Genomic DNA, 22,932 nt, shown 5'->3' with positions numbered 1-22,932 from the left:
TCCGGAGTCTAGACACCCCCAGTGAGCGCAGGTACCCATTGAGAGTGAGTGATGAGGGCTGGGAGCCTAGTGAGTGATTGTTGTCCTAAGATGTTGTACTTGATTTTTGTTTGTTGTTGCACTTAGTTGCTATCTGTCATTGTTGTGAAATCTCTGAAAGATTGTTGATATACGGATTACATGAACATGAACTGTATAAAAATTAATTTGACATTAAACTATCAAATTTGACAGCGCCTATTCTTTGCTGGAATTACTGAAAATGAACCATAACTGTGTAGCTCGTTACTATCTTCAGTTCCTTATTTATTATTGTTACTTGCTGAGTTGGTTGTACTCGTACTACATCCTGCATTTCGTGTGCAGATCCATGTGTTCCCGGACATAGATGGTGTTGATCCTTTCGCGCGGTTGATTTTCAGGAGATTTTGAGGTAGCTGCCGTGTTCCGCAGACCTTGTCTGTCCTTCTCTATCTCGTTGTTTACTGTATTTGGTCTCAGACTATTATGGACTATATTTTCGAGACTTGTATTCATATTAGATGCTCATGTACTCAGTGACACCGGGTTTTGGGGAGTGTTTGTATTGTATTTAAATATTATATTTTCAATTTTAAAGAGATATTTTGGTTTATTGAGATTATCGGCTTGCATAGTATCGAGATAGGCGCCATCACGACAGGTTGGGATTTTGGGTCGTGACAGTTTTCCTTTGTCTTCTCTAGTTCGATAGTATTAGTGCTAGTATGGTATCCTTTTTCCTTAGTTTGCTATATTCACATGTCTTGTTCCGTTACTACTTGCCATCGATAATTTCATAGTTTGCTAGCAGTACTTCGTTCATATTCTTGTGTGCTGCCTTGGATTTATTTCTCTAATTATACTGTCTTGCTATTATTTGTTATCGGTACCACTTTCATATTCTCTGTTGCTATCTTCGATTTAGTTTTCTAATTATTTGTCTTGCTATTACTTGATATCAGGGCTTCCTTCACCGTCTTTAGCTGAGGGTCTATCAGAAATAGCCTCCCTGCCCCCCTAGGGTAGGGGTAAGGTTGCGTACATCCTATCCTCCCAAGACCCCACTTGTGGAATTATACTGGGTGGTTGTTGTTGTTATTTCTCAGGTGCTACTTAAAATAAAAATAATTAGACTCTAACTTAACAATGTTATGACGCTGTATTATAAGGATATTAAGCCCACATTTGGCCATAAATTTTGTCAAATTTTTTCCAATTTTTTTTGGCAAAACATGTTTGTTTATAGATATTTATCCATATTTTGGCAAATTTTGAAAACAAATTTTCAAACTCCAAAACTAGCTCTAGACTTGTTTTTGGCCCAAAATATCAGAATTTGATTTTTTTTAACAATTTCAAAAATTATCCCAAACTTTTGAATTTTATAAAAAAACTACCATCTAGTATGACCCAACCAACCACCAACTAATTACTATTATTTTTTTGGACCGATGGATCTTGTAATATTATTATAATTTAACGAATTATAATGGCTATTAATTGTGTTATTAGCAGTTGATATTAAAATATCAGGTTATAATTTTAGGATAGTGTATTATGTAATTTATTATAAAAATTATAATTTTGTGCCGAACTTATCTACGTCCAGGACCAGGGTTTGTGATAATGATAATGAATGACATCGATGAAGGTTCTGCATATACAACATTAGCAAGTTTGTTTGTTTGGTATTGTTGGGTATTTTGATAGTTTTTAGAACTTATGGGTACAAGTCACATTTCATGTTTTTTTTAAAAATAAAATAAAATATGTTTTGGAAAATTATGCTCAAATATTTTTTATCTTCAAACCAAACTTCAGATTTTTTAAAACAAATTTGGGAATCTATGGCCAAAGGCAAGCTAAGATACCATTTTACCTTTTTATTTTGGTCCAAAATAAGTGTCTTTTTACATAATCAAGAAGGAATTAATTTGCCTTTATTTACACATTCTAATGTGTTAAAGTAATAATTAATTAAAATTAATTTAGTAAATACATCTTTTTTTCTTTAAAAATTTATATTTCTTTAATAAGTATGTCAAAATAAAATAATCAATTATTGTGGAAGGGAAGGAGCGACAAAAATCCATCATCATATCTGTTTAGACGACAATAACTTCTTAACTTTTGAGTTAAAACTTAATAAAATATCACATTTTTTCGAAAAGATTTCATGGGAAAACGCATCACATGTTCTTTTTCGGCAATCCAAATTATGCATGACGAATGGACGATCGCGATTGTTGATGAAAATTGTCCCAAAATCAAATACAGTACTCCTATTTTAAGACACACTTCAAATAGTGATAGAATTGAGTCTATAATTTTCTCACTTACCGTTATGGTAAGATTTAGCTATCAGAGGTGCACGTTAAAAGTTCAACAAAGTCGTCACAGATACCGACAACTCGAGCAGAAAAAAAGGAAAAAAGAAGAAATAAAAGAAAAAGTAGATAAAGAAAAATGGAAGTAAAGCTTTCAGTACTAGTACTAATTACAGAGTGAAGCCAACGACAAGTCCCCCCCACCCCACCCCCACTCCCCCACCCACCCTAACGCATACGAGTGAGGATTTCTCCAGCTGGAGTTTAGCCCAAAAATGGTGAAAGACACCGCTAAATATGAAATTTATTCTTTGAAATTTTTTCTAGTTGGGTTTTTGCATCCTCATTCGATGGCTGATACATGTTTTTGCTCATAGTCTTGTTTCTTGTTATTTTAGTCTACTGCTTTTTTCGATCTAGACCGTTGGTTTTGTTCAATTTCATCAGATCCGAACGGTGTTCATTTCATTGGCCGTCAGGGATGTTGGACTTGGCAAAGCTACTGTTCTTTCCCCGTTGGGCTAGTGAGTTCTTCTACTTCCTTAGGTCTTAATCGTCTTTTAGTTTTTTCTTTTCCTTCTGATTTTTGCCAGTTGCTACTGCAGTAGTGTTCCATATAAATTGTGCAATGAGAACTGTTTACTGATGTCTTTTCATCGAATTTGCTGGTTTGATGCTAGTTTAGTTGATTAATTTAGGGTTAATTACTGAAATTTAAATCTCTGTCTGCAAATTTGGGAAGTATTAAAATTGCTGCTCGAAGCTTGGGGAAAAAATGATATCCTGCTTTATTTTTTTTTGTTGCTGAAACTAGTTATTGCCTTATTGACATCTAATATTTCTTATTTGAGTCTTGAGCTGGCAATGAAGAGTAGCATTCTATTTCTAGAAGAGTTTGAGTTATATAGATCATATCAGGTCACCCAAAATATTAACTGATAAGCCTCCTTAAAATGTGGGATTTGTAATCGTGAAAAATGAGAAATTAAATGCTAAAAAAGAAAAATCTCAATTGATTTGTGTGTGTGTGTGTGTTTCATGTGCAAAAAGAAATTACCCGTACATATAAATCTGCGTGCGGTTCCTTTTTATCCCTATTGTATTTAGTTTGAGTGACAATCAATTCTAGACGGATTTGAAGGAAAAGCAGTAGCAGGTCATAGTTTGATCTGCTTGTACTTAGTAGCTGTATGATGTAAATTGGATAACATATACAAAGTGAATACATTGATAGCATTTCTCAACTCCTCACAGGCATAGGTTCAATAACTGGACAGTATATAATTTTTTGTGCGCTCCAGAATCATCTTAGTGTTAATTTTCAACGTTAATGAACTACTTAATTGTAGAAGGAAAAAAGTCACGCGAAATTAGTTACTTCTCAATTTCAAAACAGTGCTTCCTCTTAGAATTTTTTTCTTTTGAGAAAGGTAACAATTTCCTCTTAGAATTGAAGGTTTGTTAAATAGTGTGCTTCTTTTGAGAAAACTAGGACATTGTCACATTTTCCTTCCTGATTGTGAACAAACAGAAGTACTTAGGCATATGTATTTGTAGACTTATCTGGAACCTCAAATGGATTGTGCTAGATATTACCCTTCATTTAGGCTTCCTAGCAGTAATTTTCTTCAATCAATACTCGTGCATCACAGACACACTTAGTTGGGCAGCTCCATCTGTCACATTTGCCATAATCTCTTTCTTTTTTTGTTGAGTATATTTGTGGCGGCCGTTATTTTTCTTGCTTTTAGATGCAAACTCTTAAAGTGAGAATGGAGTAATGTATTGTGACCAACTTGACAATTTGTATCCCTGATCGATGTTACTTTGTTGTATTAATGCTATTTTTGTTGCAATATGTGCTTGGCTGCTCGTTATTCAGTTTCTAATTTATTGTTAATATGAATTTCAGAGGTATCAGAGAGGGGGCAATCTTTGACGCTGAAGCATTTAACCATCTTATTTTATCTCATGTGCGTAACAAATGCCGAGTTGCCTGATAAGCCATTTGAACAACAGCCCATCTCTCCGGTCAACAAACCTGTTGAAGCAACTGGCTTACCTGATCTGCCCCTGCTGGCGAGTGTACCTGCATTTCATAGGCAACATAGAAATCATTTTCCTTCTGGTGCACCACGGCTTTGGCTAGCTCCAGCCCAGCCTCCTGATTATGGTCCTTTAGTAACTGCTGCACACCCTCCTTCCAGTTCGCGCTTGTCCAAGCCATCAATGAAGAAAAGTGGATTGGTGCCTCCTAGTGCTGGCCTTGCACCTCCCCGTTCGGCAGAGATTGCTCCAACCCAATCCAGTCCTAGTACTCTACCCGCTGGTTTGGCTCAGCCACCACTTTCTCCTCACACTTCCAGTAAGAATCTTTCTGTTTAATGAATTAAAACTGAAGACCTGCTGGCCTAGCGTATATATGTCCTATTTCTTCCATTCCCACAAAAAAAGACAAAATAGGGAGAAACCGGTTGTACTATAGCAGAAAATGAGAGTCATAATTTTGGGGTTATGCATTATATTTATTGGGAAACAAGGTTTCATAAGCAAAAACTATATAAAAAGTATCATAAACCATTTGTTTTAAAAATTAAGAGCCTGGTTGGATTTGGCTTTGGAATTGGTTTTGGATGTATAGGTTTTAGGTTTGGTTTCTGGAAACAACTGTCAGCGATTGGATTTAGGTTCTGGAAGAATTGGTTTTGAAAAGTGATTGTGTTTGAATCTCTCAAGAGGGAATTTTACACTTCGTATGGTTAGAAATTACTAATACAAATCGACTACATATCATAAATTGCTGCAAACTTACTTCCCAGTAGCCGAAAAATCATAGAACATTACTTTCTCTCTTTATATGGATCCAACAGAGGGAACACCAAAAAAGTGAGGGGGAGGGGGATACGGGCCATAAATCTGAAAAGAGTTCCATACCGAAATGCAAGGATCTAAATGAAAAGTTTAATGTTGAGAAAACAGAACTCACTGTTGGTTTTGTTTGCAAAAGTTGATTTCCAGAATCGACGCTGATTTCCAAATTTGTTTTATACCCTAAGAACTCTAGTATTTGGTTTCCAAAATCAGTCCTATCGGTTTTGAAACCAAACACCGGTTAAAAATACCAAAAATTATGTTAAATGGTCAAAAGAAACAAGCTGATTCCCCAAGTTACATAAATAAGGATAAAGGGAGAGTGATATTTCAAATATATTCCCATTGGTACGGCTTATAGGACACGTTTAAACACTGACTCATTAACGAACTATCCTTTGGTGTGGATAAGTGCAAAACATATGTAAGAATCACATCCTATCTCTTTATACGTATCAGTGAAGGTATTCATTCTTTGCCATCCCCCCTTGGAAGATATATCTCAATATTTATGCGCATCTTTTTTCTTTCCCATTTTGGCAGACTGTTGTGAACCAGATATGGTGCTCAAACGAGGAAGCCAGGACTGCCAGTGTGTTTACCCATTAAAGATCGACCTTCTCCTCTTGAATGTCTCATCAAATCCAAATTGGAAACTGTTTCTGAATGAATTTGCTTCACAATTAAGTTTGAAGGTTTCTCAAATTGAGCTAATTAACTTTTACTTGGTGGATCTATCAAAGCTAAATATATCCATGGATATCACACCAGATAAGGGAATTAGCGTATCATCTGCTGAAGCCTTTGCAATAAACTCTTCGTTATCAATGCATAAGATCCATCTAGATCCAGCACTAGTGGGTGGATATCAATTGCTCAACATTACCTGGTTTAAGCCACCAGTTTCAGCACAAGGTACTTGCTTCTAGTTATATTTCACACCTGATGTGCAGATAATTTCTTCTAGCACAGGCTGAATATTTCGGAGAGTGTGTGTTTGGGGGGGGGGGGGGATTGTTATTTACCCCTCAATTCCCACAGGTCTTTTCATATTTGTTGACTAACGTTTCTTTGATATGCAGCTCCTCGTTCTGCTATGTCACCCGTTCAAGCAGCTCCGTGGCTGCCTTCTGCTCCTGCAGTAACAGTGTCTTCGAACAAAAGGAGACATCCAAGTTTAATTCTTATTGTTGGGATTGTTGCTGGCATCTTAATCATCACTATCATATCAACACTCTTTATTTGTTTCTGTGGATCTAATCAAAGACAGAAGAATAGACCCCTCAAAGAAACTGGTAAGTGACTGTATGTTTCATGGACTAATCAAATTATCCTGGATTTGGATCGTCTTCTTTTTAAAGTTCCACCCATGTAGGAACAGAAATTTGGATTGGTGAACAGAAGAAACAACAAGAATGGAAAAGGCTCTCTCTTTTTAACTTGAACTAGTGTTACTTGAGTAGTAGAAGCTTGATCCATAACTCTAACAAACTACTTACTTCTGGTCAAATAAGACAAAAAGCAAAAAGTCTGCAGAAGCTTTAGTTGATCTTTTGTTCGGAAGTAATGTTAAAATGAAGTTTTCTCCCTATCTGCGAAACTTTGGTTTGCATCTGACATCTTGAGCTCTCATAATTTCCTGTATGAGCTACTTAAAATGGTTATTATACTTAAAAACTGGTGGTTTAAACCCCCAATGCTATACTTGAGCTACCAGTTCCCTTTGAACCAAAATTATTCTAGAATTCCGTGAAGCTATTTTTCTGCTAACTAGAAATATTTTTATCGGTTCTTTAAATGCACGATGTTGAAACTATAAATGGAGATGTTTTTGTTTGTACTTGCTGCACCACCTAAGTCTCTTACTTTATAAAAATTCACTTGTATTTTGATTTCTTGATAGCAAAACCGATATGTACGGACGCTGTTCCAGCTGAGGGATCATTTCCCCATCCAACTAGTACACGGTTCCTTCCATATGAAGAACTGAAAGAAGCTACAAATAACTTTGCACCATCTAGTATACTTGGAGAGGGCGGCTTTGGCAGAGTTTTCAAGGGTGTGCTGAGTGATGGTACTGCTGTTGCAATAAAAAGACTTACTAGTGGAGGCCAACAAGGAGGTAAAGAGTTTCTAGTTGAGGTTGAGATGCTTAGTAGGCTGCATCACCGTAATCTGGTGAAACTTATTGGTTACTATAGCAGTCGTGAGTCCTCACAGAACCTACTGTGTTATGAGCTTGTTCCAAATGGGAGTTTGGAGGCTTGGCTTCATGGTAAGTTTTTTTGTGACTTTATCCTTTGTCAACTTCGCAACTAAATAGCTACAATATCTGCTTTGCTATTTTAGTTTGTAATTTGCTTATCTGGTAAGAAGTCACGTAAAGGAAGGGTAACTCCAACTATCAACATATTCAGCTTTCCTTGTATGGCCTGTCTATTGGAGATGAATATGAACTCTCACATATGTTTTGAAAGTCATTACAATGGTTCTGAGCTATTCTACCATTACCCTAAAACTTGGAGTGGATATTTAGATTCTATAACAGGTGTTGAGTATGTAGAGATCCTTCAAGTCTCATTGCTATTCTCGTGAAAAAATGAATTTGCGTGTCTTGGGCCCAGGAAAAGAAATCAAGCCTGCTCCTGAGGAGGTGTTATTTAGAAGTTTAAGTGAACTGTTAAAAGTGTCCTCTTTCTAACAGTTGAAGTTTCTAGACAAGGTGGTCGCACAAATCAGCGTTGTGACCTATTCAACTTATCAAGGAGTTTAACAATTGCACTCTCTTGCTGCAGGCCCTTTAGGATTAAACTGCCCACTGGATTGGGACACAAGAATGAAAATTGCACTTGATGCAGCGAGAGGACTTGCATACTTGCACGAAGATTCCCAACCGTGTGTTATCCATAGAGATTTTAAGGCATCAAATATATTGCTTGAGAACAACTTTAATGCTAAAGTTGCTGATTTTGGCCTTGCAAAACAGGCCCCGGAAGGCCAGGCGAATTACCTCTCGACTCGTGTTATGGGCACATTTGGGTTAGTGTTTCTTCGTTAACACATGCTTCTCTAAGATATAACATTGACTAATTTTGAAGCACTGTGTTGTGCAGGTATGTCGCCCCTGAATATGCCATGACTGGGCACCTACTGGTAAAAAGTGATGTGTACAGCTATGGGGTTGTACTCCTTGAATTGTTAACAGGAAAGAAGCCTGTAGATATGTCACAACTATCTGGACATGAAAATCTTGTTACTTGGGTAAGTGTTACGTTGTTGGTACTTTCTTATACTATTTCATCGTTTACTTCAGATCATACAAGTGTAGTTGTGCACTTTTTTTTATTTTTATTGGTAATAGATAGTTGTTGCGCACTTACTGATCTTCAGAATTCATGTCTCCAATTTTTTCCCTTTTGGTACTTCACAAAATTAGAAGCTTATTGTGTTGTCATTGGACTCTCTTTGAAAAGGCTGTAAAAAGAAAGGGCTGTATTTTGTTTTCAGGCCAGACCAATACTTAGAGACAAGGATCGTTTGGAAGAACTTGCTGATCTAAGGCTTGAGGGTAAGTATCCAAAGGAGGATTTTGTGCGGGTTTGCACAATTGCAGCGGCTTGTGTTGCTCCGGAAGCTAGCCAACGGCCTACGATGGGAGAAGTGGTTCAGTCTCTCAAAATGGTTCAGCGGGTAACTGAGTACCAGGATACTAATATAAATTCAGGCACTCGACCTAACATAAGGCAGTCATGTACAACATTTGAATCAGATGGTACCTCGTCTATGTTTTCTTCTGGTCCTTACTCTGGTTTGAGTGTGTTCGAGAATGACGTATCTCGGGCAACTGTATTCTCAGAAGATCTTCATGAAGGAAGATGAACATTATTGGGAAGGCCTTCCAATGCTTCAAACACTCCGATCTTCGATCGTAATGCAGCAGAACGGGAGAATTTGAAGTGGGTTGGCAGAAGTGAGACTCTGCACAGTGGATCTGGCAATGCTTTGGAAAATCTATTGGTTTGCTTCATCCCCTGTAGAGAGCCCATTGTTCAATTTTTACTGTATGGCCATTCTCTACTTGTTGGATGAGAGCCTGTATATATGTATCGGTTGATATTTGATGGCAGTGGTTCAGTTGAAGGGGTGAAGAAAGTTGAATTTCTTTTTTCTTAAGTTTCTTTATCTGTGTGAGATGCCCCTTGTGTAAATTCCTCTTTATCCTCAAATTTTATAACTTCTAAGGACTCTTATCACTTATGATGGATTCTCCTTAAAATATCCTGGATTACAAAGCAAAACTTAACTGGATAAAGAATTGTTTAGGGTGTCAGTGAGAAGTAGAAAGAGTATTTTGAGATTGTAAAAATAGTGGTACAGTACCTTGAGTTTGTAAAACTATGAGCACTTCTTATTTCATGGAATAATATGTTTTTTGAAGTGCTACCAAAGTGTCTTTAAAGTATTTTCAGTTGATGCAACTTTTGCTACTACAGGAGCTTTGAAGCTGTTTTAGCTTTAATATTAGGAGATAGGATCACCTAGTATTAGGCCGTTTCAGTAGACGATTCTATTAACTGATGAAAGTTTAATACTTTCCTTAGATGATATTACTATTTAAGTAATGATGTGATAACCTACATTATTATTATTATACAGATTAAAGAGGAAGTCCCAAAAACTCCGAAAGATCCTGATAATAAACAAATTATGTTAAACAACTCCATTCAATCTGAAAAAATTTACTGTAATATTTTAGTACTTAATTCCTAGGGAATTCATTACTATATGTCATCAAAGCCACCTTGGGATAGAAGTCAAAGTCTTTTTTTTTTTTTTTTAATTAGCTGACTATTTAAGTCTCTTTTGACTCGATAGAAATTTTGTTACTAGGTACGTCATATCCATATTGATAAATAAGATAACAATTGAAATTTATTAAAGAAATATGATTTAGTATATTTAAACAAGACCGATCATAATTTAATTTAATCAATATTTTTAATATTGACCGCGTAGCGCGCATGTACCAATATTAGTTTATTGAAAATGTTAGACCCGGCAAATGGTTCTGTATTCAGCTCGATTCACTTGCATTTTAGCTTTGTTCAGCTCGGCTCGTTTGAAAAAGAAATTTAGGCTCGGATCATCTCAGTTTGATTTGATTCAACTCCAATCTTAGTTCGGCTCGATTCAACTCGACTGGACAACCTAGGAGAGGTGTAAAACTTTGAAGCTTATAAGATAGTCAACACGTGCGTTATGTAGAGGTAGTGCTAACATGAGCCGAAACAGCATACTGTCCTAAAATGCGCACGTTTTGAAGCACAAAGACGTCGTATAACTATAACCATGTATAAAAGACGAGGGAAATAAAAGAGGAAAATCGAGTCGGATCGGATTGCTGAGGCAAAAAGAAAGAAAGGGGCAGTCCAACAAAACAAATTACAGGGGTGTGAGGGAGAGACAGTGTGGGTGTGGGTGTGCGTGTTTGGGGGTGGGTGGTGTTTGAGGGGGTGGGTGGTGTTGGTGAGTAAGAATAGGAAAGGGAGAAAATGGAGAAGATATTGAGAGTCTTCTTTGGCTCTAACGACACCCTTCACTTCTCTAACCCTAATTATAATACTTTACCCAAAACCCATCATCTCTTTCTTATTCTCTCTTTTTCATCAACTCTTTTCCTCCCTCTTCTCAATTATATATTATCTTTATCTTTCCTCTTCGTTAATTCACTCTTTTTGTTTCTTCTTTTCTGCGAACTTAGGGCGGATGCTTTTCAATTTTGTGCCATTCACAAGGTATTTGCTTCTGTCCTCTTTTGGTTCATGGATATGTGCTGTGTACTCTTTTGCTGGGGCGTGTAATGGACTTTGCCTGTATTTGTTTGATGTTTTTATAAATGGGTCTGCTGTATTTTGTAAGGTCGATGTCAATTGCGTAACTTGAATGTAATTCGGTGCTTCATCTTATTGGGTAATCCAGTTACTGCCAAGTTTTGGGCAAAATTTAGGGCCATTAGTTCAAAAAACTATCAACTAACTCAGTTTTAAATTTGTTGGTATTGGCTATATGAATCATCTAAAGAGGCGGATCCAAGACTTGAACTTTATTGGTTCTGTATTTTAGGACACGACCTCAAGTGTTAGTATTTGGATTTTGAATTTCATTTTTGTGCATATTTAGTGGTTTGTGGGTTCTTAGGTACCCATATCTTAAAGCCTACATCCGTCCTTGATCCTTTGCATCTTTTTTTGGCTCTATTCAACTACTTTTTTATTTAGAGGATTCAAGTAATTTGACTATTTTAAGATGACAGTTAATATACCGCAACTCTCATTTATTCGTGCTTGGGATCAGCTATGCTTTGCATATAGGCGGAATTACTAAAGCGGTTAACTCTTTCTTAAAAAATCCTAAGCCATCTTGTTGATATATTGTCTTTGCACATAGGCAGTGTTTGTTTAAGGCCATTAATACATTCCTCAAAGCTCTATGTGCCATTATATTGATACTTGCATTTTATTGAGGAAGTTGTGGATATTCAAATTGATTTCATTATCATGTTTCTTAGTTAGCTATACTTTATCGATATGATAGTTTTCCTTACCCTTTTGTTTGTTGGGTTCATGTATACTGCATGTATGGGTGTTGCATCCCCTGGATACATTAAATTAAATGCTGAATGAACTTCTTGTTAATCGTTTTTATTTATTGATGTTTCTCTACATGAATGAATTAGCAAATAAAGGATATGTCTTTGAATGCATGCAGTTGCCAGTTTGGTGCAGCAATTACCAAACTCATTTAGCAACTGTCGTCTTTTTGCCGTGATTAGTACACGTGTTGCTGGTGGGACCTACTCTTTATGTATGTCATGGATGAATCTGGTGGCACTCGATTTGAAGGGATCAATGCTACTGTTAGAAAGAAAAGAAGCCACATGTTGCGGCGACCTAGACCAGAGATACTGGTTTTTCATGAAAGCCGTGATCAGTCACCCTTAACACTAGTTTCAGATGATGTTGGTAGGGTTTCCAGTGATGAGAACACTGGTGATGCCGATGCTGGACGGAAAATGTTCAACCTTAATCATTGCATGTCTAGAGGCTCTGCTTCGAGAGTGGATGAGGACTACACTGTTAAGAAGAATAAGGATACCGGATCTAGCTTGTTATACAGTAATGGAGGTCCAGGAGATGATACATATTCCCGGAAGGGCTCCTCTCTTAGGAAATCAGGAACTGTTCAGGATGGCGTTTGCAATGATAACAAGCTGAAAAAGGTTAAGCTGAAAGTTGGGGGTGTGACGCGCACCATTCAAACCAAAACCGATTCTCATGGTGCATATGGTGGTGGTTTGTCTACTAAAAGTGCTCGAGCCTTAGGTGCCTCGCTGCCACGGCAGAAACTTGCCCAGCAGGTTTATTACATGCTTCTTCTCAAGCAGTTAATTATTTGGATTATCTAAACCCACTTGAATTTTTAATTGTGCTTTGAACGTAGTCTCCCTCATAATTATGGTTGGTTTGATCATTTGGAAAAGAAGGTGAGCCGCATAACATTTTTAAGTTTCGCTGCTATACTCGCTCCTGTCTAACTTCTCAAAACAGGGAAAGAAAAACATGTAGATAGATGTTGTTGCGTTATTATAGGTTTATTAGGGAACAAAACAGTGAGGTGCATAAGAATCAAATGTTTCAAGGATGAGTTAACAACTACGTAATAGCTTTCCCCTAAAGTATTAGCAAGAAAATCTGGTTGTTCACTTCATGGAAAACCAGAGGGTTTAGGTTACCCCTTACCTTATGTTGGATACAGTTTTGGAAAACTAATGCCAAACTTTTGAAGATGCAAATCGTGATTAATCTGAAGCCGGTTTACCGGAGAAAGAAATCTATTTTATTGCTTGTAAATCTTTGGCATTTATTTTTGGTCAGATTATCATTGTAATATACTCTCAATGCTGTCCAATTAACCTTTTCCTCTATATTTTAGGACACTTCGAGTGAAGACGGTCTTTCTGAAAAGAAAAGTGAGTCGCAAGGAAATTTGTGGAGAGATTCACCAAGAGGCACTTTTGATGCTGGCAAAGACAATATGGGGAAGACACCAATGACAAATGCCTTCCAAAAAAGAGGTGACAAGTCAGATCCAACTCGTAAGAGTAAGAGGGCGCCGAAAAGGCGTGTCTCGGAGGGGTTTGATGAGGATGACGATGATGATGAAATTCGATACTTGGAGAAGCTTAAAACCTCAAAGTTTGCAGGATATAAAGATTTTGAGGAGGAATTGACCAAGAAAAGAAGTTTTTCCCGTGTTTCAAAGGTTTGTAAGTATGAAAAGGATGAAAATGTGGGAAGTTCAAGGAAAGATGTAAGGAAGAAATCAGAAGAAGGTCCTGAGGACACTGATTATGAGGTGGAAGAGCTCCTGTCTGATGGTGAGCCTGAAGGAAGAAAGAAGCAGAAACAAAGGAAGGAATCCTCAGATTCACCAATTGAAACGATGAGAGGAGAAATGACTCTTACAACACGTCAACGAGCTCTCCTATCTAGCAAAGATTCTACTGCTTCTTCTGTGAGTCAAATTGAGTTCCCTGATGGTTTACCACCGGCGCCACCTCGAAGTAATAGACTGTAGTTACTTATATGTTCCACTCTTATTTCTTTGCTCTAGAACGTTTTCTGATTAACAGATTTGTCTTGCCATCTTTGCTTTTTGACAGAGCAAAAGGAAAAGCTCACAGATGTTGAGCAGCAACTGAAGAAAGCGGAGGCTGCTCAGAAACGTAGAATGCAAAATGAGAAGGCTGCGCGTGAATCAGAGGTTTGCCCTTGTTCCTTTTTCCTTCTTACTGTATGTGTGCTCTTCTAAGGTCATATGATGATGAAGTGAGCATAACTGTTTGGAATTTTCAGGCTGAGGCAATTAGGAAAATTCTAGGTCAAGATTCAAATAGGAAGAAGCGAGAAGATAAAATAAAGAAGCGGCAGGAAGAGTTGGCACAGGTAACCTGCTTGTTGATAGGTAGATTGCTTTTCATAGCGATGTTATGAAGCTGACAATTAATTGACGTTCTATCTGGCAGGAGAAGGCTGCCAAAGAGCAGATGCTTGCGAAAAGCACTATCAGAGTGGTTATGGGCCCTACTGGGACTGTTGTGACATTTCCTGAAGATATGGGTTTACCTCATTTTTTTGACTCTAAACCTTGCAGGTAAGGGTTTTTACATCCCACCTTTTTCTTGTCCTCTGTGGAATTGGAGACAGGAGGTGGAACCTGGATATCTTGGATTGCTACATGAATGAAGTGCTATAAAGTTGCTAAAGGTTCTGATTGTGTTTTTATTGCCAATTGCAGTTACCCTCCTCCTCGTGAGCAATGTGCTGGGCCTTCCTGTATGAATCCATACAAGTACCGTGATTCTAAGACAAATCTTCCTCTTTGCAGTCTCCAGTGCTACAAGGCAATTCATGAAAACACAGGCTTGAAAGCCTGCTAAAAATTGTTAACATATGTTCTTGCATATTGTGTCGATTTAAGCAAGGATAATGAGGATATCTTTTCCATATATAGGAATCAAGACTAGCTATATCTGGGAACAAATTGTGTACATGATTTTTTGTTGCCTCATAAATGTATGCCACCCTGCCCCTAGTCCATTTGTCATTCCTCCTTTTCTATTTGTTTTTCCCTATTTGTATATTTTTCTAATCATTGGTCAACCTCATTGCTGCATAGTCATGCCATTTTTGGTGATTGTTGCCTTTTCTTTAGGAGTAAATTATTTGGGGAATGTCAAATTTTATCTTGTGTTTTTCTGTTGGAAGTTTTTTCAAAGGATGTGTTCACTACTTCAGCAGAAAGTGTATCTGTCTGAACCTCTGATAAAAGCTTATCCCAACCCTCTAAAATGTGAATCACTGAATGACTTCTAGTAATTAGTTAGACCTCAATAGTTCTACTGTGTGATGCTATTAAATGTTTTTGGAGTGAGAGTAAGTGTTTAAGAGGAGAGCAGATATCAGCAAGAATTGTTGCTTTACAATTAAAAAGAAAGAGCTATTCCTTCTTCTTGGTTGCTATTTACACTTGTAGTTTGTGAAATTCTTTATCAGCCATCTTCAGAAACAATTTAAACCTAATTACTCTTTGTAAGCTTCCTGCTAACACTTTTTTCAGATATTCTCCCTTTTAAGTTGTAAGTACGCTTTCTCTAGAAAAAAAACTCACAGTTCGTAGCCGAGGCAACTTGTTACTTGTAAGCAACAAATACTTAAGTAGACTAATTGATTCAAGGCCAAATAATTCGTATACTGCTATTGAATGTAGTCATATACTGTCACTGTATGTGAAAAAGGTACTTCCATTAGCAGATAATATCCTCTATGGCCCATTAGCGCTGTGTCTCGTGGATCGTTCACAATTGGAATTTTCATTGGTATCTAAACCTTTTAGCAATGCAGATTCCAGCATAAGAACCGATACCTATTTTAAACCATTACTATAATGCAGCAAAATGCCAAAGAACCAACATCTGCAGGGCACGCATCTATTTGCCTATTATAATATAATATATTTCTTATTCCATGAAAAAAGTGTCTACCTTTGGACATTATCCTCGTGTCTGCTATTGCTCGCAAATATGTGCAAAAGAAGACACTAGTCACTAGTGTGTGGTGCTGTGGTCCCAAAAGAAACTAAATGTGCAAAGTATCATGATGTGTCCCTCTGGTACCCAAGGGTGCATCCTAAAAAGTAATGAAGTGAAAACTATAGAAATCAGAGTTTTAATTTCAACTTAGACAAAAAAAAAACGATAATAATTTTTTCTAAACTCTGACGGACAGAGTTATCCATTGCATGTGCTGAATAAGGTAAAATGAAATAATTGAGGGCAAGTTTGGCACAAATACCGCCATTATAAAAAGGGTATAATATGTCCCCGGTATCCAGTTTTAAGGATATGACGAGAAGTTTATAAATGTTTTGAGTTGTTCACTCATGATCTTAAAATTTCAAGTTGGATGTTTGATTCTATCAGCATAGCATCAAGAATAAACAAATATTCTGAGTTCGAAATTTACTAGTATTATTATATATCAACAAAAATATTTTCGCGCACAGAAAAAGAAAATCAGGTTAACACAAAGTGTTGCAAACTTAAAACGAAAAAAAAGAGAAAAATGAAAGTGTCCATCCTATTATAAAAAACAAAGCAGCGAGCTTCCTTTACATGGCTACAAATGAAATACTATTTGAGTCTCCTTCTGATGATATCATACTTACAATGTGCCAAATGAAATGATTTGACCTCAAGCATTGACAAGAAATTCACAAACTTAAGATATCACTACTACCTGTCAATGAAACCTATCTGAACTGTGATCTCCGCATTTTTACTAAGAGGGATCTACAAGGATTGTCTCTTCAAAAATGCCTGCAAAGGAAGTAAAAGATGGAGGTAGTTGTAACTCTCCTAGTTCATCATAAAAGTCATTTTCTTCTGACAATTCTGATTTTGGAAACTTCATTAGCTGAGGGTAAGAAAGGGGCAGAAAATCATCATATGAAATTGTTCCCAAGAATTTATCAGTGAATTGATTCTCTTCTTGCTGGACATGTATGCCTTGGGAAATGCTGGTAGTACTATTAAATGGGGATTTGCTGTAATGGAAGCTTTGTGAGTCATCATCATTGTCTTCGAGGGACATGTGTCGATCCGTTATTGGTTCTTGATCTTGCTGTAGAGTCATGGCAGTATCTTGTGTAACAGGATCAGTGTCTTTGTTAGGGAAATTTGGACCTGGATGATTATGGGTGGATGTGTATGTAATGATGAACAAGGATGAATCTGTGCTGGACCTTTCTACTTGTTTTTTAGCTGAACAACCCTTTGAGCTGCTGCATTTGTAGTAACCCCTGTATCCAAAATGATCACTGCATTTTTAGTGAATTCTTCACACGTAAGTAAGGATCTCAAAAGCATAGGCAACTAAAAACACTCCAAGATATGCACACAGGGAATCAAGGCAGGGTACATATGATCAATAGCAGTAGTGAAGTCAGAATTTTCATTATGGGACAACAACAATAACCCAGTAATAATCCCACTAATGGGGTATGGGGAGGGTAGAATGTATACAGGCCTTACCTCTACCCCGAAAGAATAGAAAAGCTGTTTCCGGGAGATCCTCGGCGAGACAAAGAATTTTCATTAACGGAGTCAAAATATAAAAAAATAAACTCAGGAAGCAGTCAAGTTGAGTCAATATATATTATAGATACATAAAAAAAGATTTGACACCCCTTGAATACATATAGCTCCGTCATTGATCAGGGACGGGGCAGAGGGGTGCAAGGGGTCGGAATCATCACAGCCATTCTGAACTCATCAACTCTATATCTGGGATTACCTCCGCATGCACACTAGAGACTTAACCCTGGCATAAACATAGGCGGATGCAACACAAATTCAACAGCCATATACAAATCTAGAAAAATTCACAATTGGTATATAAAAATATTGAATTCATTAAAACTTTCTCGAGAGTCATCCATTTTGCTCAAATCTCAATTGCACCGCCCAAATGGGCCGAACTGCCTATGCTCAATTAGCACAACAACACCCCGAAAAAGTAATCTATATATATATGTATTTAGTTTTAAAATCCAAAGTTGCAAATGCCCAATGATTCAACTAATGAGAATATAAATATTGAACTTATCAAGTTTAAATTTTAGATAAACACTGAAAAATGGAAGCTTTAACAAAAGAACAGTTAACAGATTTAGAAGGGGAAAAAAATAATAAATGCACCTGGGATAAGGGGATCCTTTGATGGGTTTCTGTCCATATTTTCTCCAGCTCCAACAATCTGAAGGAGCCCCTTCATTCTTCTGCTTTATAGCATTTGCTTCCATTTGCACTGTGATCACAACTTTCTGAGTCATCTTCCTAACATGAGCACATTCACAGCTGTTAGGAAAGAAAAAAGAATAGAGTCTCCTTTTATGTTTACATACATAATTTCTCTAAAGTCAGGTAACACAAATATGTGTTCTAATTTAAAGCCTTATGAATTGAAAGTGAACTGAATCACCTCTTTTTGGGGGCAACAAACTCTGGTTCAAGCAGTCTTGAAGTTTTAGACTCTGATTTTGGTGGCCTACTTTTACCCATGACTAAATGATCTTCCTTCTGCTTTCTTGTTTTCTGTTTTTGGGATTAAAAAACTTCCTTTTTCCTTCACAGGATAAACAAGGGGACAGTTAAGGCGAAGGAAATGGAGCTGCAGTGAGAACAATAACAAGGGAAGTAATGGAATAGATATTAGGGAAATCTCCAATTGATTAGGAGAGAGAGAGAGAATGAGAAAAAGAAGCAAAGGGATGAACTAGAGAGATGACAAAACTACACGTTATACAAGTTGTTTTCACCCCATCTTTATCACTCATTAATTATAGAGCTACAACTCCACTCAACTATAACTGTGCCAATATGGAATATTGATTCATTTTCACCCTCCCCACTATCCTCTTTAATCATAAAACTACTCTATATTTGCTCCTTTTATCTAGAACTAGAATACGAATATAATATGACGGCTCAATTTTTTTTTTCATATTTACTTTTTTTTTTTGAAGTATAACATATTTATCATAATTAATTTTATCTTTTATAAAAAAAAAAATACAATTATTTCATATTTGAATAGTTCTTTTATCTAGGGAGAAAATTTTTGGACTTCAATAAATTGAGAATTCTTATACTCATTTAACAACATTCACAATGTAGGCTTAAGGCATTTAAGAGTCTTATTTAAGGGAGAAAATTTGTAAGATAAGTGTTAACCTGACACTTGTGTGTGTCTTTTTGTAAGATCGTTCTCTTGATATTAGGTCAATTGTTAAATATTTATATATCTTTTGGTATATTAACACCTGATTATTTCGATCGTAACACATTTATCACTCGGGACAGAAAGATTTTCGGTTTTGACGCTCGAACCTTTTTCGGTTTGTGAAGCTCGAACCTTAATTAAAAATAAAGATATCTCGTCAACAAATCAAGATTACTTTGCCTGTGTGGATATATTATATTAAATCTGAAAATAATCAATATTTGATGTTTAGTATTTTAGAAAAGAAGTAATTGAAAGTTAACATCTCATGCATTCGTTGGGAACTCCAAAATCTCTGAATTGAGGTGCAAATCCTTGATAGAGTCGCCATCGCCCATCAGCCCAATGCCCAACCAGTGGCGGCTTTGCTGTTTTTAATTTTGTGGTGCCACAAATTCCAAACTCCTTTATGGTAGTTTTACTTTTCTCGTAAAACTTAAATAATTCTCTAAATCTAAGTCTATTTATTACACCCGCACAACTCTTCCAAATATAGGGGGAGAGGTTTGGGGACCCTACGTATTAGCACTTTTTGATAAAAAATACTTTTTTAAATAAGTTGATTTTAGAAGCCGGACCAAACGAGTTATTAGAACTTGTTCTTGCAATAGATAGCCACTTTTAAGTTAAAGAATGTAACTCCAAACTTGATTGCAGTATTAATGTAAATGATTTAACTTATATATATTGACAATATAATTTTTTTTACGTATTTATGTATATTTATCCGTCAAAGAAAGTTATTTTACTGTATTTTTAGATCAATCATATTTGATTACTATAGACATTTTAGGTTATCTTAATCTCATAGCATAAAAATGATACACTTTCGATGTACAAAAATTAAGCTCCGGGGTCGTTTGGTTGCTGGTTGGGTTGTTCATAAAAAACCGAAAAATCGAACCAAACCGACTAAAAAAACCGATACTTTTTAGATTTGGTTTGGTTTTAGTTTTAAATTTTAAAAACCGATCAAATTTGGTTTGGTTTTTATATATATATATATATATATATATATATATATATATATATATATATATATATATATATATATATATATATATATATATATATATATATATATATATATATATATATATATATATATATATATATATATATATATATATATATATATATATATATATATATATATATATATATGTATATTTTTATATAAAGTTTATGAAATTTTATGGTACATATTAGTCATTTGTATTTTTGGTCTAGTTCTTTGCTATTATAATAATCTAATTCTTTGTCTTCTAGTTTGATTGGTAGTTTTCTTTTGCTAAGTACAAGAATTTATTTCATGTTAAAAATAATCAATTTTTAATTGAGTACTTAAATTATTCATCACTATTTGAGTCAATTATCATCAATATATCTTGGTAAATGATAGATTTTCCAAAGAGCAATTAGTTTGATAGTGTTACGTTAAAAATGTAGTCGCCGAAATATGTGTTTGGTAGTGTATGTCTCATATTTAAGAAAAAACCGATAAATAATCGAAAAAACGAAAAATCGACAAAAATCGAATCGATAAAAAACCGACTTAATTGGTTTGGTTTGATTCCAATATTTGAAAAATCGACTTACTTGGTTTGGTTTCTTTTTAGGGAAAAATCGACCCAAACCGAATCATGAACACCCCTAGTTGCTGGTTAGAGTTATGCTGATATTAGTAATGTAGGACTTAGTTATGCAGGGATTAATTATTTTGTTATGCATGATTTAATTATGAAGGAATTAATTATGTAAGGATTATTAAAGCAAAGATTAGTAATTTATGAATTTGTAATGTAGAGATTATTTTTTGTTAAATATCTACTTTATTTTAATTATACAATGTGTAATTTAAGATATATATGAGGATTTTTTAGTCATTTGATTGTTTAATCCATGTATTACTAATATATGTATTAGTTATTCCATATTCTACCTTGCATAAATAATACATAAATTTGTTGCATAACTTATCCATGTATTACTTATAACCCAATAGAAAAAACAATCAAACATAATACTCCTATTAGTTATACTGACTTTTGTGCAAAGTAACTAAAGGCTACTAAATATGGTATTAATTATGTTACTCCTAATATATAAATAATTTACCGTGTAACTAGCTACCAAACGATCCCGTATTTCTCTGAACCAAGCAAAAAGATGCCAAAGCAATATATAGACACACAGCGCATAGCACCAATTACTACTTTGCAAGGGGGATAAGTGTTAAGAGTAATGGATTTAACTTAATTATATTAGATACCCCATAGCATAAAGAATTAACTTTTTTCCCACCTTTATTTGGTAGTATAATTTTTTCTCTTTTCAAGGCTACAACTACTACTTTTTGAATTTTTCTTTTTAACTGTCAATGTAATTTAAACCCTTCTTAATAGTCAGCTTTTACAAAACATTTTGCTATTATTGGTGCCTTTGCACCTGTAGTCTCCACGAAAGATATGGGGAGTGCCTAGCTGCTAGCTAACTTGACTAAGTAGTAAATAAGGTGACATTTTTCTAGACACCAGAATATGCCTAATTCTCATTACAAAAACACTTTAGGATTCATTAACCAAATATTCATATCCTTGGTGTTTGGAGTACTTGAGGTTTTTCGTAATGTATACGGTCGAAGCCGAGCTCGACTTCAACTTGCTAGATTGGGTTTGGAACATGGTGATCACGGACCGAAGATCGACCCCGAGTCTCACTGAGCTAGAACCCGAGGTCGGAAAACCTGCCTTCGAGAAAAATTGAGTCCGGTGTCGGCCTTAGCCTCGAACGAGCTCGAGGATTACTAACCGAAGACCGAAATATCCGCGACCGGACGGATATTACGGCGAGAATCTCGGCACGTATCAGCAAGGAACCAGTAATCAACAAATCAAGAGATTTTTACCTTATATAGAAATGTACCTAGAATATGACTCCTCTATTATATAAAGGGGGTCTGATAATTCATTAAAAATACCGTAACACGTATCACAAAATAATATTTTTAGTTCTCATTATCTTATTATTCTGTTCTGGCATCGATAAAAGTATTTCTGACTCGAGCGTGACTAACCTTCAAGGCTAAGATTGTTCAACTTGTGTGGTTTGCATTTATTTTTGCATTGCTTATTTCAATATTAATCTAATTTCTCGTTTTGTATCAAGTTAAATCACGTATCCTTAAAACTACGTACAAATTCAATTGTTATCCAATTTTGAGGGTAAACAGTTTGGCGCCCACCGTGGGGCTAAGGATAATAGTGGTTATTTGATACGAATCTCCATAACACATACTACTTTACTCTTGCTCTTTGAAGTGTCTTTGATTCCAGGCTAGAATAAAAAATGTCGAACTCTCAATCAGCACCCCTGCATGTTGACAACGAGTCCGGTCATCAAGGTGAAAATAACAACATAGCGCCCGGAAACGAGGTACCACCTGCTGATCCCATTAGAATTCTGATCGCAGACCCGATTGATGCTAACTCACATGTGGCTATCGATGCAAACTTGCCTACCGACCCCGAAAATAGCGTTCGCGGTGGAGCCCGATCGGCAACTCGAAACATACAAAATGTTGAAGAAGACGGGATTAGTCTATGGTTGATCTTCGAAATGTTGCAGGCTCAATAGGTGTCAATAGCTCAATTACAGAACCAAAGCCGTGCACCGAGCAGGGTTGAGCCCTATCTACCCCGGGAAGTCACCCATAGGGATGAACCGGTCATAGAAAGGTCAAATAAACATGAATCGGGGACTAACTCCAAGATTATAAAAATGCTCGAGGAGCTGACAAAGAGGATAGAAGC

At 36.1% G+C, this 22,932-nt stretch overlaps 3 protein-coding genes across 5 annotated transcripts; 2 read left to right on the top strand and 1 right to left on the bottom strand.

Moving 5' to 3' along the window:
- The first annotated feature begins 2,475 nt into the window (after nucleotides 1-2,475).
- Nucleotides 2,476-9,392, top strand: LOC107792466 (receptor-like serine/threonine-protein kinase ALE2). Its single transcript, XM_075237903.1, has 8 exons — nucleotides 2,476-2,872; nucleotides 4,261-4,713; nucleotides 5,763-6,134; nucleotides 6,302-6,514; nucleotides 7,123-7,494; nucleotides 8,015-8,258; nucleotides 8,333-8,480; nucleotides 8,727-9,392. Exons 1-8 carry the CDS (start codon nucleotides 2,710-2,712, stop codon nucleotides 9,096-9,098), a joined length of 2,337 nt encoding a protein of 778 aa, XP_075094004.1. The 5' UTR covers nucleotides 2,476-2,709; the 3' UTR covers nucleotides 9,099-9,392.
- A 1,212-nt stretch (nucleotides 9,393-10,604) lies between these two features.
- On the top strand, nucleotides 10,605-14,882 carry LOC107792467 (uncharacterized). Its single transcript, XM_016614682.2, has 7 exons — nucleotides 10,605-11,014; nucleotides 11,988-12,636; nucleotides 13,212-13,842; nucleotides 13,942-14,042; nucleotides 14,135-14,224; nucleotides 14,305-14,432; nucleotides 14,577-14,882. The coding sequence occupies exons 2-7, from the start codon at nucleotides 12,082-12,084 to the stop codon at nucleotides 14,716-14,718; spliced, it is 1,647 nt and encodes a 548-aa protein (XP_016470168.1). The 5' UTR covers nucleotides 10,605-11,014; nucleotides 11,988-12,081; the 3' UTR covers nucleotides 14,719-14,882.
- A 1,421-nt stretch (nucleotides 14,883-16,303) lies between these two features.
- On the bottom strand, nucleotides 16,304-18,703 carry LOC107792468 (uncharacterized). 3 transcript variants are annotated; one of them, XM_016614685.2, is made up of 3 exons: nucleotides 18,320-18,703; nucleotides 18,037-18,170; nucleotides 16,304-17,156 (listed from the first exon to the last, which is right to left on the bottom strand). In XM_016614685.2, exons 2-3 carry the CDS (start codon nucleotides 18,168-18,170, stop codon nucleotides 16,619-16,621), a joined length of 672 nt encoding a protein of 223 aa, XP_016470171.1. In that variant the 5' UTR covers nucleotides 18,320-18,703; the 3' UTR covers nucleotides 16,304-16,618. The 3 variants fall into 3 exon arrangements, with proteins under 3 accessions (XP_016470171.1, XP_016470169.1, XP_016470170.1); XM_016614683.2 differs by having other exon boundaries at nucleotides 18,037-18,174; nucleotides 18,320-18,695; XM_016614684.2 differs by having other exon boundaries at nucleotides 16,304-17,138; nucleotides 18,037-18,174; nucleotides 18,320-18,682.
- Between the last annotated feature and the right edge of the window lie 4,229 nt (nucleotides 18,704-22,932).

Source organism: Nicotiana tabacum, chromosome 19, assembly GCF_000715075.1.
Source record: "Nicotiana tabacum cultivar K326 chromosome 19, ASM71507v2, whole genome shotgun sequence".
Classification (NCBI taxonomy): domain Eukaryota; kingdom Viridiplantae; phylum Streptophyta; class Magnoliopsida; order Solanales; family Solanaceae; genus Nicotiana; species Nicotiana tabacum.
The sequence above is the reverse complement of the archived record's forward strand: the minus strand, read 5'-3'. Positions and strand labels throughout refer to the sequence as shown.

Coding starts and splice junctions, on each gene's coding strand:
- LOC107792466 (XM_075237903.1), top strand. CDS start 2,710: ATGTTTTTGCTCATAGTCTTGTTTCTTGTTATTTTAGTCTACTGCTTT. Junction 2,873..4,260: donor GTTCTTTCCCCGTTGGGCTA/GTGAGTTCTTCT, acceptor TATGAATTTCAG/AGGTATCAGAGAGGGGGCAA. Junction 8,481..8,726: donor ATGAAAATCTTGTTACTTGG/GTAAGTGTTACG, acceptor TTTTGTTTTCAG/GCCAGACCAATACTTAGAGA.
- LOC107792467 (XM_016614682.2), top strand. CDS start 12,082: ATGTATGTCATGGATGAATCTGGTGGCACTCGATTTGAAGGGATCAAT. Junction 13,843..13,941: donor ACCACCGGCGCCACCTCGAA/GTAATAGACTGT, acceptor GCTTTTTGACAG/AGCAAAAGGAAAAGCTCACA. Junction 14,433..14,576: donor TTTGACTCTAAACCTTGCAG/GTAAGGGTTTTT, acceptor TGCCAATTGCAG/TTACCCTCCTCCTCGTGAGC.
- LOC107792468 (XM_016614683.2), bottom strand. CDS start 18,399: ATGGGTAAAAGTAGGCCACCAAAATCAGAGTCTAAAACTTCAAGACTG. Junction 18,175..18,319: donor TTTGTTGCCCCCAAAAAGAG/GTGATTCAGTTC, acceptor TGCTCATGTTAG/GAAGATGACTCAGAAAGTTG. Junction 17,157..18,036: donor AAAGGATCCCCTTATCCCAG/GTGCATTTATTA, acceptor CTAAAAATGCAG/TGATCATTTTGGATACAGGG.